The 16,463-nt window shown below is 35.7% G+C and overlaps 2 protein-coding genes across 8 annotated transcripts; both read right to left on the bottom strand.

Annotated features, from left to right (window-relative positions):
- Window positions 1-643: 643 nt before the first annotated feature.
- Window positions 644-8,226, bottom strand: LOC103958159 (probable trehalose-phosphate phosphatase 4). Of its 4 annotated transcripts, none has more exons than XM_009370401.3 (10): window positions 8,097-8,226; window positions 2,826-3,038; window positions 2,563-2,703; window positions 2,397-2,468; window positions 2,167-2,292; window positions 1,985-2,038; window positions 1,734-1,835; window positions 1,555-1,632; window positions 1,298-1,438; window positions 644-1,203 (listed from the first exon to the last, which is right to left on the bottom strand). In XM_009370401.3, exons 2-10 carry the CDS (start codon window positions 3,030-3,032, stop codon window positions 1,003-1,005), a joined length of 1,122 nt encoding a protein of 373 aa, XP_009368676.2. In that variant the 5' UTR covers window positions 3,033-3,038; window positions 8,097-8,226; the 3' UTR covers window positions 644-1,002. The 4 variants fall into 4 exon arrangements, with proteins under 4 accessions (XP_009368676.2, XP_048421054.1, XP_048421053.1 ...); XM_048565097.1 differs by having other exon boundaries at window positions 1,609-1,632; XM_048565096.1 differs by lacking the exon at window positions 8,097-8,226 and adding an exon at window positions 5,091-5,313.
- Window positions 8,227-12,366: 4,140 nt separating this feature from the next.
- On the bottom strand, window positions 12,367-16,392 carry LOC103948100. Of its 4 annotated transcripts, none has more exons than XM_048565552.1 (2): window positions 16,234-16,392; window positions 12,367-15,244 (listed from the first exon to the last, which is right to left on the bottom strand). In XM_048565552.1, the coding sequence occupies exon 2, from the start codon at window positions 15,099-15,101 to the stop codon at window positions 12,762-12,764; it is 2,340 nt and encodes a 779-aa protein (XP_048421509.1). In that variant the 5' UTR covers window positions 15,102-15,244; window positions 16,234-16,392; the 3' UTR covers window positions 12,367-12,761. The 4 variants fall into 4 exon arrangements, with proteins under 4 accessions (XP_048421509.1, XP_048421512.1, XP_048421510.1 ...); XM_048565555.1 differs by lacking the exon at window positions 16,234-16,392 and having other exon boundaries at window positions 12,367-13,271; window positions 13,359-16,227; XM_048565553.1 differs by lacking the exon at window positions 16,234-16,392 and adding an exon at window positions 15,970-16,227.
- Between the last annotated feature and the right edge of the window lie 71 nt (window positions 16,393-16,463).

Raw genomic sequence — 16,463 nt, 5'->3', positions numbered from 1 at the left:
TAGATGCAACACGGTTTCAGTGGGTAAGACGTGACATGACTAATCAATTAAAATGAACTTTTTGACACCTTTACGTATTTTGTAAACTTATAAATGATGAAACTAAACTTTTGAATTGAATAGTTCGCTATATCATGACTTGAAAATTCTGTGTCTGACGTAGATGCAACACGGTTTCAGTAGGTGAGACGTGACATGACTAATCAATTAAAATGAACTTTTTGACATCTTTACGTGTTTTGTAAACTTATAAATGATGAGACTAAACTTTTGAATTGAACAGTTCGTTATATCATGATTTAAAAATTATGTATCCAACGTTAGTAAAACTTCGTGGAAAATGAATATCAACCACCATAGGGATTAGTCTCCATTCTAGTACCAGTCCTCTCTCTCTCTCTCTCTCTCACTAATCTTGTGATTCGTTATGAATTAACTTCTGCTTTTGGTATGTGTGGCCGGGTGAGATATATAGGTTCATACTTTTTAAGTAGGAAACTGTAGTTTGTGAACTTAATTCAATAATTCTTGCTAATGAACAGAAAAAAAAAATGAGGAAGAATTGATCAACTTGATACCCAAAAGGCTAGGCCCAATCTCTTGAGCCTACAAGAAGTCCAAGTCTCTATTAAACCCATTCATCTTAAGCTTAATTAAATATACTAAAATTAAAATACTGCAATATTAACATAGCACATGCATAATATTCATGAATACAGCACACACCAGAAAACACATTTCCAAAAAAGCTGGAAATTACGGACATTCACACATACATATACATACATATATATATATATATATATGTATAATATATGCATGGGGATGGGCTGGAGTTTCACCGAAACAGACTAAAACATAACAGTGAAACTCTGTGGCTTCATTTTCTTCTACTTACGAACCTATAATTTAGCTATATATATTAGGGTTATTAAGTCCCTAACAAATACTGGCCTCAATTTTCCTAATAATATTTCTTAAAAGCTTATGTACAAAATCTAGCTAATTAACTGATCTAGGTAAATTCCCAGGACCCCAAATTTGAGCAAGTGACCTGCTCGAAGAAGACGCTTTTCTCCACCTTGCAATCCGTAACAAGAAAGTTAACACCTCCGACGGATCCTGCAGGGAATAGCAAGCTTTGGTATCCCTTGGGGTTGAAGACACAATTATCGGAAACCCTAGTCCTCTACTTCGTATCACCTGCATGTATATGTGCAACAAGTAATTAGTATTAATCCATAAAATTAACTACAAGTATGAAAATTAATGAAACAGTTGGATCTGTTGTAGGTACCTTGAAAGCATCTTCATCAGTCCGATCATCCCCAATGTACAACGGGAGGACGTCACTGGAATTGCTGAATCCAAGAGTGTCAAGTAAATATTCTAGGGCATGACCTTTGTTCCATTCTATGGATGGCCGTACTTCCAAGACCTGAATATATAAAGATGCACATGAAATCATGTTAACAATAAAACAATACGTACACACGTTGTAATTTATCACAAGGAAGAAATTAACTTGGATTTTTTTTTATATATATAACCTACCTTTTTGCCGAAGGTGAGATGAAATTCAGGATAGTTTTCAAGTACAGACTTTACCTTTGCTTCTAATATGTCATAATCCTACAGATGTACATATATATAGAGCACTTATCAAGTCAATGAAGATTAAATACAGGATTGAAATGATAGAAAAATTGGCTAAACTGAATGTTCTTAATTACCTCATCCCGGACCTTGCGGAAATGTACAGAGATGCAGAATCTGTTGTCCTCTACCCTAGCACCTTCTATTTTCCTGGTTATCTCCTCTAACAGTGTTCGTATCTGCAGTTCCAATTAAAACGTAGATAAATTTCTTGTGTAAAAATTAAGGCACATCTGAACTCTGTATCTCCAATTAAATGACATTTTTATTTTCTTGTAATTGATAAGTACATTGAAAAGCATAAATGATATATATACTGTTAGCTAACCTCTTGGATTGCAGGCAGAAATCTTTTAGCAGGTTGAAAGAGAACGTCACTCGCCTGCACCGTAAGTGGTCCTACTGTGTTATTATTGACCAAGCCACACACACATATATATTTATATATATTAGGGGTATGCTGCACCAGTACAGAGAAATAGAAGAACACACTGATCAGTGATCACTGACCTTTTTATCCATGGTTGTAGTGTGATTCTTGCCATCGCAGGGGTTTAGTGGCCTTGGTGGGACCATTATATCCATCCCATGGCTTCCAGCATAATATACATTACTTAACTGTACAAATCCTTTAACCTGTAGAATCAAATTAATTGAGAAAATTATTTTATGTGCAACATAGTGTTTATTGATAAACATTTCAAATTTTCTCGAGATTATATTGATGACTTAATCATTACCTTATCTCTACTCCTTCCACTAATTACTGCTGTTGGAAAATACTTGGCAACTTCCCGTACTGCAGCACGCATCTACCGGCATATTGGAACATAGTCAATATAATTAGGGTGGATTGAGTCATATGTAAAAACAGAATGTTGTTATCAAGAAAATTAAAGACTGTACCTCATCAGACATGAAGGCACGGTCAGGATCATCAACAATTGGTGAAAGGGTCCCATCGTAGTCTAGGAAAACAACCATCCTCTTCCCTTTTGCTGCTTTCATCATCCGATCAAATGAGCCCAATGCAGAAGGGTGCTCAACCTAAACATGTAACACCCAAAAAAGAATTATAAAATAAAAACGAACAAGGATAATCAAAGCAGTGATATATGGTAAGAATTGTCATAAGATCACCAAACTAAGTCCAAATGGCTAGAACGTACCACCCAGGAATTATAAGCTAAATCTGAGGAGATTGGTCTATTAGGAGTAGAGATATCATGCAGGTTTGAGGTGATTGATGCTAAGGAAAGATTGACACTGTTCTCGTCATTCTTTACTACTTTCGTGATGGGTTGCACCTTTTGCTTCTTGGAAGTTGATGACCTATGTAGTCCCATTGCTTGGTTCAGCTTCGCCGAGTTTGTCATGATCACCTATTTTCGCACAATTCCAAACGAAAATATGATGAGGCTATATATATAAAGAGTGTCACACAAGTACATAAACCAAATTTTACCATTTTTAAAAAGTTTATGAGGTAGAGAAAATTAAACATTTTTAAATTTCAAATAATACGAACTGAATTCCTTTATATGGTCTGAAAAAGAGTTCTAAAGCTAAGGAAACTAAGAGCCTTGAGCTTTCCGGGGACCAGAACCTTCTAGCTTCTAACAAGACAAAATGTTTTCCTCCTTCTCTTTGCCACCGATTAGGTCAAAGTCACTCGCGTTATCCTGTCCCTCTTTTTTATTTTGACATATATATAACAAGATTTGTCGCAATCCACGGCCCCTCCTGGTTTATCTAATGAGATTTTCTTGATGCAGTTTATTATCGAATGAATTTGTATATGAGGTTAGTAAAATTTTAAAAAGGATTAAAAGGAGAGAAAAGATAAGATTTCGCACTCACGTTTCCATCTTTCCAAATATTCAAAAAATTTAGTTAGAATGTCATCGTCATGCTTAACCAGTTCAAAACCAATAGTTCTCATTAGAATCACTAAACAATAGGTATGGTCATATTTCCTCACATAAAGCAAGCAACATGGATAATTAAATATGGTCAAAACTGAATTCTTCAACAATTAGGCTACTTTGTAAATTTGAACAGGTGGTGTAGCTAATCTCAGTGTGCTAGAACAGGATGGTAAAGATTGAACATAAATCTGTGTGTATAATTTAAAAGAAAAACTAATAAAAAGACTTAAAAACTTTGAGTTTTAACGATAAGGGCAAAATAAAGAGTAAAATAAATAGTACCATGATTAATTTTTTAGTGTAAAAATATGATTTTTCATTAACGTGAACAATACCAAGAGTTTTTCATTAAAGTTTTCTAATTTAAAAAGTTATAAAGTCGGTATCGGATAAAACATCTTTTGCTTTTCAAAGGGAGAAAGATAATGTCGTTTTCAGGAGCTAGCATCTTTTCGTAGAAAAAAGAACAACAAAACAAGAACAAGAGGACCAGTTTAGTGTGTGAATAATTAGATTTGGTGACTCGACATTACATTTTTAAACCTAAGGGTTCTGTCTCAGGGGGAGTCACCAAACAGGATGATTCAGATGACAACGACAACACATGTATATAAAACGATTTTTGTAAGATACATGTTTGTTTTCTTTTGGCCCTACCTTAACTACCATTTAACTGAAGTGCGACCTCACTGCAACCTAACTGATAGGTATCTATCTAATCATAATATATATTGTTTAACTTGATCTCTTTCATAAAAATATAATAAGACACTAATTAATTAGTATGTTTTCAACCAAAAAAAAAAATGAGAATACCCAGTGCAAATTAATACATGATCAAATATTTAAATTTTATGGAAAAATTCGAAGAGATGTAGCAGAAAGAATTAATTTTGTTAGCCAAGTGAAAATCGAATGACTAATCGAGAATTCTAATATGCTCCAGTGTATAGTACACTGAAATGACTATTAAATCTTTGATTAAAGATCTAATAGTTAAAATCTAACAACAAAACATCCCGAAGGATGCTAGAACTTTCGTGGGCGGCCTGAAAAGACAACCAAAGAGTTGAAGAATGTTTCTGAAAGCTTCATGGTTTGAAAGAGTAGGACACTTGTACGGTTGATCAGCCGATGCTTCTGAAGTACCCCACAATACACGTGAAACAACATGCATGCATGTAATAAAAATAGCATTGGTGGCTAGCTAATTAAATTACTAGGAGGGTCCGGCATGATGTTTGTTTTCTTTCATCTACCTACGACTACTACTGCTACAACTGAATCAACTAACACAATATCAATCAGGGAACATAATTTTTTCATTTTTTTAATAAAGTTCTGCAGATGACTAACCATAAAACTACTGTCTAGCTATGAACACTGCTAACTCAAAATTTACTCTGATACAACTTTAAAGTGAATCGAAAGAACAAATCAAACACAGTTTTTAATTTGCAAAATAAAAGAAAAAGGTCTTTCTGAAAAAATAACATAGGTTGTAACCTTGTAGGACGAGCTTCCCCATCCTATAAAACACCAATGAAACCATGACAGAAATTAAAGCAATGGAAAAATATTCTTAAACTTATATGGAAACTATGTAAACAAGCCATGTTGTATATTAATTCACATATTATTATAAGAATCGTGTCTAGGACATGATTAATAAGATTATTACCTAAAACAACAAATTAAATTAAGTAAAATAGACTAAATAGTAATTCTAAATGACGATGCTATCAATATATAATAATTTACTGTCAAATATGCTGGAGACACGTGTATTAAAATAGCCATAATTAACGTCTCATAAGTTTTGTTTCTTTGAGTCAATTGACCTGTCCTCAAGTTAAAAAAATTATCAAACAATTCTTTTCAGAAGAGAGAAAAAAAAAAAAAAAAGGTTGAACCCTTTTTTGGAAATATGGGGAAAGCTATGGAGGCAAAAGAAATAAACAAATATATCTAATATATATAATAAGTAAATAGTTAAAAACCATAGAAAAAGTGCTATAAAACGACTTTAACGTGTCGACTGGAGAAGTGGTGGATCGACAAGCTCTGTACGTTTTGGTTGTGCAGAGAGGACACGTCTAACCACAGATTGGAGTAGAGAGAATGGCAGTACAAGAATTAAGAACCACACAGCCGAATACGACGAACTGTCCAAGTCAAAAAAGAAAGTACCACGAAGTGAAATGAAAAAAGTGTTATAAATAATAATATTATCATATGCTGATTAGACGACAAAACCTCTGGTGTTGTGGAATAATGTCACTGTAATCAGAACACATACTAAAGTGAAAAGCTGGTCTGTTCGTAGGACTTTGTGTGTGCTTTTCGGGAAGGCCGTATGATTTACGTTTCTTTGTTTTGTATTCAGGAAATGAAAACCAATAATTGCACTTGGTTATATTATAAAATTAATTAACAATAAAACAAATAGTTTCAAGAAATTAAAAGTTATATGAAACGCTCGATAAGCACATTAAGGACCGACCGAACATAACTCTATGGTGAAATGCGTAGATCGGACCTTTCAAAGTATGTTTGAAAGAGAAAAGGGAGGGCTTCAAATAAAAAAAAATAAAAAGCAAGCACTTAGGACCCTACAGAAACAAATCTTGACAAAGTTGAAAAACTAATCATATCTTTATTTATGGTAATCGAATTGCATAAATCAGACAAAACCAACGACCGTATTAGAAGAAAATTAGTGTGTATAAAATGCTACAAGAGATTTGTAAAAATCACTTTCCCTTGCTAACTATCTTCTCAATATTTATAAATATAGTCACTTCAGTCTCCATTAACAGTGCTCAAGCACTCTTACACATCCCGAATACTTTTGAGACCTCAAATGAATAAGGTTCTAAAACTCTATAAAATAAAAATAAAAAATAAAAAACTGGGCTAAAACTCTTATCTTTTGCAGAATAATTTCCCCAAAAATCTTCCAAGATAACTTCCTCTATGATATAATAAATAGAAAATAGAAAACCATGAAACAAATTATGATTGTTCTAACAAAATCAAGATACAATAATACATGCAAGCATTTGTTTATGTAAATAATCTACCAATAGATATACATACATAACACAAAAATAAAATACGCATATTATACCATATTAAAACTTAAACAAAAGGAAAATATCATATAGTAGATGGGGCCATATTGCAAACAAATCCTTAGTTTTGCTTCAAACTTTTATATAAAGACCAATTTTTCTCAACCAACACCCTAAAAAATACCATTCTAACTCTCTCGCCAAACTAAACAAAAATAAAAATTATGAACAATTTAATAATTACCCGAAACATGAATTTTATTACCAGTATGGGGTACATACAGTTTGCTAGTATAAATTAAAAAATATATATGTGATTTATTTTCTAAATTATATCTTTTTAGCTTGAACACCAGCCTTAAAGCATAAAAAATGTTGCTCCTTTGTAACTGAAAATCATAAAATTCGAGCCGTGAAAATAACTTATTTGCAAAAAATAAGGATAAAATTTCCTACGATAGGTATTTTCTCGACCCTATTTACTTAAGGTCAACCTTTCTATATATGTTTTTTTAACTTCTCATACATTTTTTAGCCGTTAAATTGTGTAAATCAAACAAAAACCCTAGAGTGAATCCCTAGACCTTTTTATAAAAAACAAAACCTTTTAATCGGTGGACCAAAGACACCAACAAAGATTTAACTGTTTTTCAGGTATGAGTCATGTCATTGGTAAAGGGCAAAAGCACAGCCAAAGGGACCCACAGTAGCAGAACAAACGAGTCGGTGGTCTTTATAATCCGGACCGTACACGTGGCACCCCACCGACGACGTACTTTAGTCGATACAGCGGGTCTCCCATGCAAACGGTGACCTGGTTCCATACGTCAGGTGGGCCATTTGGCCCAGTCAACATGTGGGCCACATTTGAACACGTGTGCGCTGGACGAAGATTTCCAGGAGAGTTCCTAGCCGCAGAGAACGAAGACGAAGAAGAGTGGCGCGTGAGCGCCACGTTCATCACCTACGGCGCCCACGTGAGTTCAAGACGGCGACGGAGAGTCACCTGCTTGTGGGTCGCGTTTGATTACAGCGAATTGATTAGGAGGTCAAAGGAACAACCACCAACCGCTTTCTCGTTTCGGCCGCTGAGTTTTCCACTAATAAAAACCGTAAAACCGAATACTACGGTTGTAAACAAATAACTAAGAAAAAAAATATTAAAAAAAATTCAACTTCTACACACAAAAAAAAAAAAAATAAAATCAACGAGTAGATTATTCAAACCGATTCGAATTACAACATCTTACATCCTACGAAAATCAGAAACATACACGAAACAATATGAATGACAGATCTGATGTAAAAGTCTTCTAAGTCCCTACTCAGTTGATTAAAAGTATTCATCCTAAGTTCTTGAGTTCGATTTTATTTCTTAATAAAATGGCAAGAACAGAATAATGAATAATGAAATCAAATTAAGCAAATAGAGACGCACCTAATGAAATCTTGGTTGCCAATAGCTTGTGGTTTCCTAGCCTAGACAGTAAGGTGCTCCGATGGAGGTGAGAGAGAGGGGGAGGAGAGAGAGAGAGAGGTTGAGAGAGGTTTAATGTGAGAGAGAGGGAGGAGGGGGAGAGGATGAAGGGGAGGAGGGGGCTTTATTTATAGAGGAGGGAGAGGAGGAGGAGCGAGGGTTTTAATTGTAGAGACCAAAGGAGACGTGGATGTTTGCCACACGTGACATGCCCTACGTGGGTTAAGTCTCCCATTGCCCTGCACCTTCCTCCAACAAGAAGATTTACCCCTTAACCCCACTTTTTAACTCGAGGGAGTCTTCTAATTTGTTGGACTTAATTAACTGCATGCACCAAAATAGGCCCAAGTTGTTTCTTATATTTCCCAAGTTTTTTTACATTAATTAAATTACGGAAATTGAGACTTGAATCACAGTGCAAAGCACACCGACTTCTTAATATCATAACACGATCAATAGTATACTACGTGGTTTTGACTGTGGTTATTGTTGGGCTAGAAACAATATGTGGTTAATGTTCTTGATACCGGTAAATTTTTTCGAGAGCTATTAACCTAGACGCATATACAACTATCTACATATACAAAGAAAGTATAATAACCGTAATCTTCTTTTTTGTTATGTAATTAAATCGTAATCTTCTCTTATATGTGAGTATTAATTGTATTGAATAAAATACCATTTGATAGTAAAGTCTCATTACTCATCATGATTTCCCATATCGATAATTTTAAAGTCGTTTTGACTAGAAAAAAAAAAAAAGAAAGAAAAAGAAGAAGATAATTTTAAAGCCGTGATTGCCTAGAGTGATTGGTGCATATTAATGCCTCCACCATGATTCCAAGAATTCACTTTTTTTTGCCTTTTACTTATTTTAGACAAGGAGGATCTTACTGATTTAATTTAGGTACGCAAGGGTAAGGGTACAGCCAATACATCTGCATCTGCTCCCCCTCTTCCTCGTTGATCAAACTGCCGAACCACCTCTGAGGATCTTGCACTTGTCATCAAAGAAGTACTGCTATGAGTTACCTTTAACAAATGTCGAGTTTTCTTCTCTCAGTGCTATGTCATGGACACAAACCAATAGTTGAGTTACAAGAGTATTTAACGTTAATTGTTTGAGCTACAAACTTCTTATTTTGTAATTCCTATTTCGTCCGTGAATCCAACTAAGTTGTTCAGGATCAAAATATGTTCGACCATGACAAGGGAGAAAGAGATGGCAATGAAAAAAATATGCATCCACAACGATTATTTAATGTATGTTTTCATGATTTATGAAATATACAGGATTAATTTTGGCATTCATCGTGGGGGATTACTGTATGTCGACAGAAAAAGTTAAACAAAAAATTACAATAAAATTAGAAGTATCCAATCCAATATACATGACAAAATTACACAAACAGCCCTATATATTGCCCATGAGGTACTAGACCTAGCGTGTGTCTCCTAGAATGACCTAATACATTGACGTGGAAAAAATAAATTGATATCAAATTCATCATTTACGATAAAATAAATTGTAACAACGGTCTATTAACTTTAACTCAATTTGAATAATAATCTCTTAACTAAAAATTTATTACCATTGGTCCTTCAACTCATCAAAACATGCAGTTATTGTCCCTCAACTAAAAACACATTACCATTGGTCCTTCAATTTTAATTCAACTGGAGAAATGTTCCCTCAACTTTAACCCAATTGGAGCAATGATCCCTCAAACTTTAACTCAATTTTAGCAATGGTCCTTCCAACATGACTCATTTTGACAAAAATTTGATGACGTTGACGAAAATGATCATATCTACACATTTTGATGAGTTAAGGGACCCCGATTGTAGCAATGGTCATTCCAACATAACTTATTTTGATAAAATTCTAACGAAGTTGACAAAAAGGACCATAGCTACATATTTTGATGAGTTGAGGGACCAATGGTAATGACTTTTTAGTAAAGGACTATTGCTCCAATTTGATTAAAGTTGAGGAACCATTATTACAATTTACTTTTTACGATATTCGAATTTAAAACCTATAAGTGAATAAGAATATTATTAAACCATATTACAAATTGTCATATTGATGTATAATATGATTTTTGTTTTTGACAAAATATAGAATTTTATACTAAGCTACAAGAAATGAGATTCAAACTTGAGTTCGGACAAAAAAAAAAAAAAACTCAGCGTTCTAACCAACTTCACATAGTCAACGAATAAATTATGTGTAAGTAATTTGTTTTTTTTATTTTGTTTTTTGAAATGGGACTAGACTCACATATGCATTTTAACCTCTTCTTGGTCACCATCGTGTGATTCATCAACACCAAAAATCGAACTCAGGACGTACCATATGAAATAGAATCTGGAATTTATCTCTAACTACTCTGTCACCCCATCGTGGTTCCTTGAATGTGTAAGTAATTTGTTGAACGCCTCTAGTTTTTATTTGTTCAATTGTTTCTAGATGAGAATAAGCAAGTAGGAACTTCCTTGAATGTGAACCAAATAAATTATAATTGTATAAGATTCCGGTTCGACATGCTTGGTGGAATTTTCGTATGAACCTTCCTTAGACTTTTACAGTTTTCTCGAGCTGCGAGCATTTACATAGTCTTTGCCCACATGACATGACGAAGAAGACCAACACAGATGATGTTGGTCATAAATTATTCATATTGGTCGTCCTCCTCATCATGGAGTGGGATTCTCTTTCTTATTTTTTGTTTTTTTCTTTCTTCTTTTTTTATTTAAATATTACGATTAAATCACGTCAACGTCTTATATTAATTTTATATAAAAAAAGAGATAAAATAAAGAATATAAGAAGAGGGAAGGAAACCCCTCCGCATACATACACATATATATATATATATATATATATATTTATATATTCTTATAAGATTCTCCGTCTCATGCATTGCATTGTTGCATGAATGACTGTATCTACTGTAACTCTGCCGCGAAGACCCGCAATTTAGAGTCAAAGTCTTGTTCTTGAATCCTTATACAGAAAGACAAAATCCCTAATTAACCTTTTCTAAATCCGATTAAATGACTTCTGATTTAGTTGTATTTGTCTCCTTTTAGTTGAAGGAAGTCTTGGATTCGATTGACATGAAGGAGGAAAACGATACATAGAGAGATGAGTGCGGTAATTAATTGTGATTGTTCACACCTTTCGCCTTACGGCAATATAAACTACAACTTTGTTGTGACAGTAAGAATACATTGTGAAATCTTTGAGCTCGTTTGAAAGTACTTTTAAAATTGATACAAACACTTTTAGTGAAAATATTTTTGGATTCAATCATTGGTAAATATGGAAGTAAATCCTAAAAAAATATTTGAAATACTTTCTGCAAGAAGCACTTGTTATGCGCTTCTTGCAAAAGACACTTCAAGAAAGCACTTCAAGTGCTTTTAGAATCCAAGTATTTTTTCTAAAGCACTTTCAGTCATATTAAAATCAATTTCAAACTAGCCATTTACAAACATGTAATCGTCTATAAAAATATTGATATTTCCGATGAATCCAATAATATCATAGATCGTGTATGTGGACACACAGTCATGCACACGGCACACCAATTACATCAAAACTCTAAAGCACTTTCAATCATATTAAAATCACTTTCAAACGAACAATTTACAAACATGTAATCGTTTATAAAAATATTGACATTTCCGATGAATCCAATAATATCATAGATCATATGTGTGGACACACAGTCACGCACACGGCACATCAATTACATGCATTTGGTGGCAGATGCAAGTGTCTGCGTTTAATCAAAATGTAGGTTGTGTCAATTATATGGGATGGAATATTTTTTATTTTCCCCCCTTCCTTTTCTTTGACAAGTAGATCATTAAACTTCTATTATTGTACGTGTCCTTTGATGCTTGGCAGTTGACCTGGTCTCCTGATACCAAACAAATACATTTCACTTTGTCATGATTCAGGAAGATGATTTCCGCGCTCTCTTTTTTACTTCTACAAACATCTGTCTATTTGTTTATTGATTTCCTTTTAATTAATCCGTTGTAAACGGAATCTGCTAATCACAACAGACAAGTAAGGGACTGGCACGCTTCGAGGAACAAACCGTGTGAGAGAACCGATCACCGAACCAAGTAAACCGGCCGAGGCAACCGGATATCCAAGTCGGTTCGGCCGGTTTCTCGGTTTTTTTGGTAAGAATGCCCTAAGCTACAGGGAAGATGTATCTGTGAGCCAAATCATAGTTCACAGATGGAAAAGTAAATATTACTGCAGTAACCAGTACACTGAAGGATGTAAGTAAAAGTTAAACCCATGATGCCAAAGAACCTTATCTTTCAGAGAGATCAGGCATAAAAGTATACAAAAGTTTCCAACTTTACTAAAACCTAATCACCATCTGACCTTTCATGTTCCACAAAATGCAAAAAGAAAGATGGTACCACCACCACCACCACCTGCTAACCAATTGCTGCAAATAATGCAGCAACATGTACACTTGCAGCAGGCCTTACCAAAAACAAAAGGGGTTAGCAAAAACAAAAGGTCCAAACCTAGCTAGACCGGTATTATCTTCAGCAACGTCCATAATCTACGGGTGGGGCGCGCTTATGGCTTCAGTTTCCTTGGCCGACTTGGCATGTACCATTGTCGTCGGTCATCATTGGTAGAGGTTTCGGAATCTCTTCATTTGTTTTACCATCATTCTGTTTCACTGGTGCATCACGAGCTTCTGTTATAACTTGATAAAGCTCCGAAGGGAGAGCTGCTGGATCCAATTCCCAACAACCCTTTGGAGCATTATGAGCTTCTTCACCTGTAAGTAAGTGACTAGGGACCCGATGCGAGAAACGGAACATCTCCTCTTTAGGAATCCTTTTCACTTCCCTGGGGTCTGTGTGCTTACGAAACACTGTTTTAAAACCAGCGACCTTAGATAGAGGAGCGACAGACACACCGTGTTCCTCAGTAAAGCCGTCAAGCAGTTCCACCATGTCATATCTGTTGATTACTGCATCTGGGGTATGCTGACTCCAATCAGGGGACCAGTTCCTATATAGAGCCCAGATTTCGCCCCTTGTAGGAAATACGCGAATCATCCCTCGTGTGCCTTTTGTCCAATTAACCTTGCTTGAGAAAGAATTTAAAGTATCAGAAATTGCATATCTGCCAGGCCTGAAATCACCACAAGTTTTAGCAAAACCAGAACCTACCCAGTTCAGCGTACCCAATTCATTGTTGCTTCTCGAGTTAAGCCAACTGACCCGCATCTTAAACGGCTTCAAGGAGATCACCTTTTGAATTCGACCATAATAACGGGGCATGCCATCATTATCATATGCAGCCCAAACTTGGTCCTCTCCAAAGGATCTTTCAGTTCGATCCAAGTCAAAATTATGAAAATCGGGGTCTGGAACATTGATCGGCATTGGTGACTTATCCTCTACATCTGGATCACTGTTTGTGCTTGTGTCAACATTTACCACACTCTTCTGTTTCTTTTTTACTTTCACAGTTTCTTGCTTTTTGTTTGCCTGCTTTGCTTCAGTTGCTGAGCTCCGCGCAAGAAAATTGCGAATCGAAGTTAGTGCCGTCTCTATTAGAACTTTTCTTATTACCGGATATGGAACCTCTCTGAGGACCTTAGGTTTGTCCTGTGTACTAGAGAAATCATAAATTCTTTTTGTTCCAGCATTACCTTTACTCAACTCAGATATACCTCGCACGTCGGCTCCACCATTTCCCATGGACATTTGATTAGCCCTTTTTTTATCATACCCGTTCAAATGAGGATCATCCGTTCTTCTCTTTTTCAATGTAGGATTTCCCTTCAAATTTTGACTTCTTTCCCATTCAGCAATTGACTGTCTCCGCTCTGAATTTCTATTCATATTCTCACTTGCCTGCAGAACCGCATCCACAGCAGCGTGACCCGATGCAACTGTGCTACCGATACTTGTCACTTGGGTGGCAGAGCCCTGCTTTAAGTTTGTGTTGTTGTTTGAATTAGGACCTGAAGACCCCCCAGCTCCTACATTTTGAGCTGCAGCACAGTTTCTTGCAGAACTATTTGAGTTACCACCAGCCGCATAGTGTCTTGAATTCTGACGCTGCTGGGAAGAAGAGCTCTTGGACGACTTGAAAATCTCCGCAGGTGGAGCCTGTTCTACAGCCAAGAAAGTCTTCTTACAATTAGGACAGACAAGAAGATGATGTAGATACATTCTGACATACTGATAATGAGTTTTGCAATGGTTGCAGATGGTCCAAAATGTAGCAGCTTTTGCATATGAAGGTATATGGGTGGAACCACGCTGGGTCCTCGCATTCATAACATTCTGAAAGGTAGATGCACTAGGTTGCTGGGTACTCGCATCCGTAACATTCTGAAAGGTACTTGCACTAGGTTGAGTTGACGGACCTCCGCTACGGTGTGCAACTTCCTGTTGAGACGCTTTTACAGTCTTCCTGATACTATTCATACAATTTTGAAATGTGCTTGCACTATGTTGCACTGACGGACCCCCAGTACAGGACACTGCTTCCTGTTGAAACCCTTGTACATTCCTCTTGTGGTTATATGCTACCCTCTTGGCCTTGTCTGATAACAAAGTCCAGGCCTCTGAAACCAACTTAAATGCGCCTTCTGCACCAAAACACTTGTTTTTATCCGGATGAAGCATGAAAGCCAACTTTCTATACTCTTTCTTAATCGTCTCATCATCAGCACACGGAGTAACACTAAGTACTCCATACCAATCTGCTTCCCCATTAATTTTATTCTCCGAAGAGATGTAAACATCAAGTATAGTCAACATTTGGGAGAGACCCTCAAGCTCGGGACACAAAGTTAGAGCCTTCAAAACAAACTTCTTAGCACTAGCATAATTTTTTTCTGCAAACTTCCTCTCAGCAAGTTCCTTAGCCTTGACCGCATCATCTTTATTGCACTCCATTTTCCCTAACAGTCTCAATACACTTCCTCTGAGTCTTTACTTAACTGGAGCAGTAAGCATAATACGAGAAAAAGTATTACATTTGACAACCCCTAGCCATTTTTCCTTCCCAGAAAGCGGTCATGACTACGGATGTTAAATACCTGATCCAAAGAGAAAGCAAACAAATAGCATCAGATTATTTTACTTGTTAACTACAAAAACATTACCAAATTCAATTATGCTAACAACTTAAATTCCGACCTGATGCAGAAATAAAAAAAATTCATTTCAAAGCAAACATTGTTTAAATACAGAGTTTAAAACCCTCCTCCACCAACACCAAACGAAAGAAGCCGTTGCTATAAATCTAGAAACAATAAATTACATCACATTGAATAGAAACAAGTATCACTTTTATAGACAGAAACAGATGATGTACTAAGTTAACTACAAATCTACTATATGCAGTGTAGCAATGACTTCTTAAGTTAAGACGACAGAACTCAATCATCTCTCCTTTTCGACTTGAACCACAGACTTCCCCGTCAAAGGACAAAAGGGCTTCGCTTCATTACAAAGGGCTAGGCATGTGTTTTCATCAAACACTTGGAACTACACCAAGAGAACTCCTTAACACAGCATTTCCCCAACAATTTCCAACAGATCTAAGCAATTAAGAAAGCCAGATTTGGCATACCATTGCACACTCTTACAAGAAATTCAACAAAACATGACCTTAATCAAGCTTCCCCAATGCATACAATATGTCAAATCATAAACAAAATGCAACAAAACAAAAGCCATCTTTTCGAAAAAACCCTTCAAAAAAAATCCCAAAACCCACTTGGAGGAAATAGTCCCCAAGAAAATAATGATCAGAATTTACCAACTCAGAAAGCTCAAAGCTTTTTACTGAAAAACTACAAGATTTCTGTGTGAGTTCACAGAAACATAGCTTTTAGGGTTTCAATAACATCGTCTGAACTTCTGAGACAAACCTTCATTTTGTTGGGTGGGAAAGTTCTGAAACTTAGCACTTTCAAAATTTCAGAAAATTTCACAAACCCTAGCTCTGTGCCATTTCCCAAAATTGAACAAAACCAGAAAAGCACTTAAGCAAAAGCGGAAATTGCAGAGAAAAAGTGCTTACCCACAAAGAAGGAAGAGGAGTCTGGACTCTGACTGACTTGAAGGAGTTTGAATCTGAGACGACCATCACCACCACGTACACTGACCCATTAGCCCCTAGAGAAAATTCTTAATTGCAGACTTAAAAATTGAAAATTTTTAGGGAAAAAGTAAGAATGGGTTTTGGTGCCTCTAGGCTCTAGTATTGTATAGATTTATATATTGTTTGGTTTAATTTAACCCAAGAAGACT

Source organism: the organism of the source record quoted next, unplaced genomic scaffold (assembly GCF_019419815.1).
Source record: "Pyrus x bretschneideri cultivar Hongxiangsu unplaced genomic scaffold, Pyrus_bretschneideri_v1 Contig4, whole genome shotgun sequence".
NCBI classification, from domain to species: Eukaryota; Viridiplantae; Streptophyta; class Magnoliopsida; order Rosales; family Rosaceae; genus Pyrus; species Pyrus x bretschneideri.
Note: the sequence above shows the minus strand (reverse complement) of the source record. Positions and strands in the feature narration are given on the sequence as shown.

What these genes read in the sequence shown, in the direction of transcription:
- LOC103958159 (XM_009370401.3), bottom strand. Translation starts at nt 3,032, where the DNA reads ATGACAAACTCGGCGAAGCTGAACCAAGCAATGGGACTACATAGGTCA. An exon ending in TAGCTTATAATTCCTGGGTG is followed by an intron (nt 2,704 to 2,825) that starts GTACGTTCTAGC and finishes TTACATGTTTAG; the next exon opens with GTTGAGCACCCTTCTGCATT. An exon ending in ATCTCACCTTCGGCAAAAAG is followed by an intron (nt 1,439 to 1,554) that starts GTAGGTTATATA and finishes TTATATATTCAG; the next exon opens with GTCTTGGAAGTACGGCCATC.
- LOC103948100 (XM_048565552.1), bottom strand. Translation starts at nt 15,101, where the DNA reads ATGGAGTGCAATAAAGATGATGCGGTCAAGGCTAAGGAACTTGCTGAG.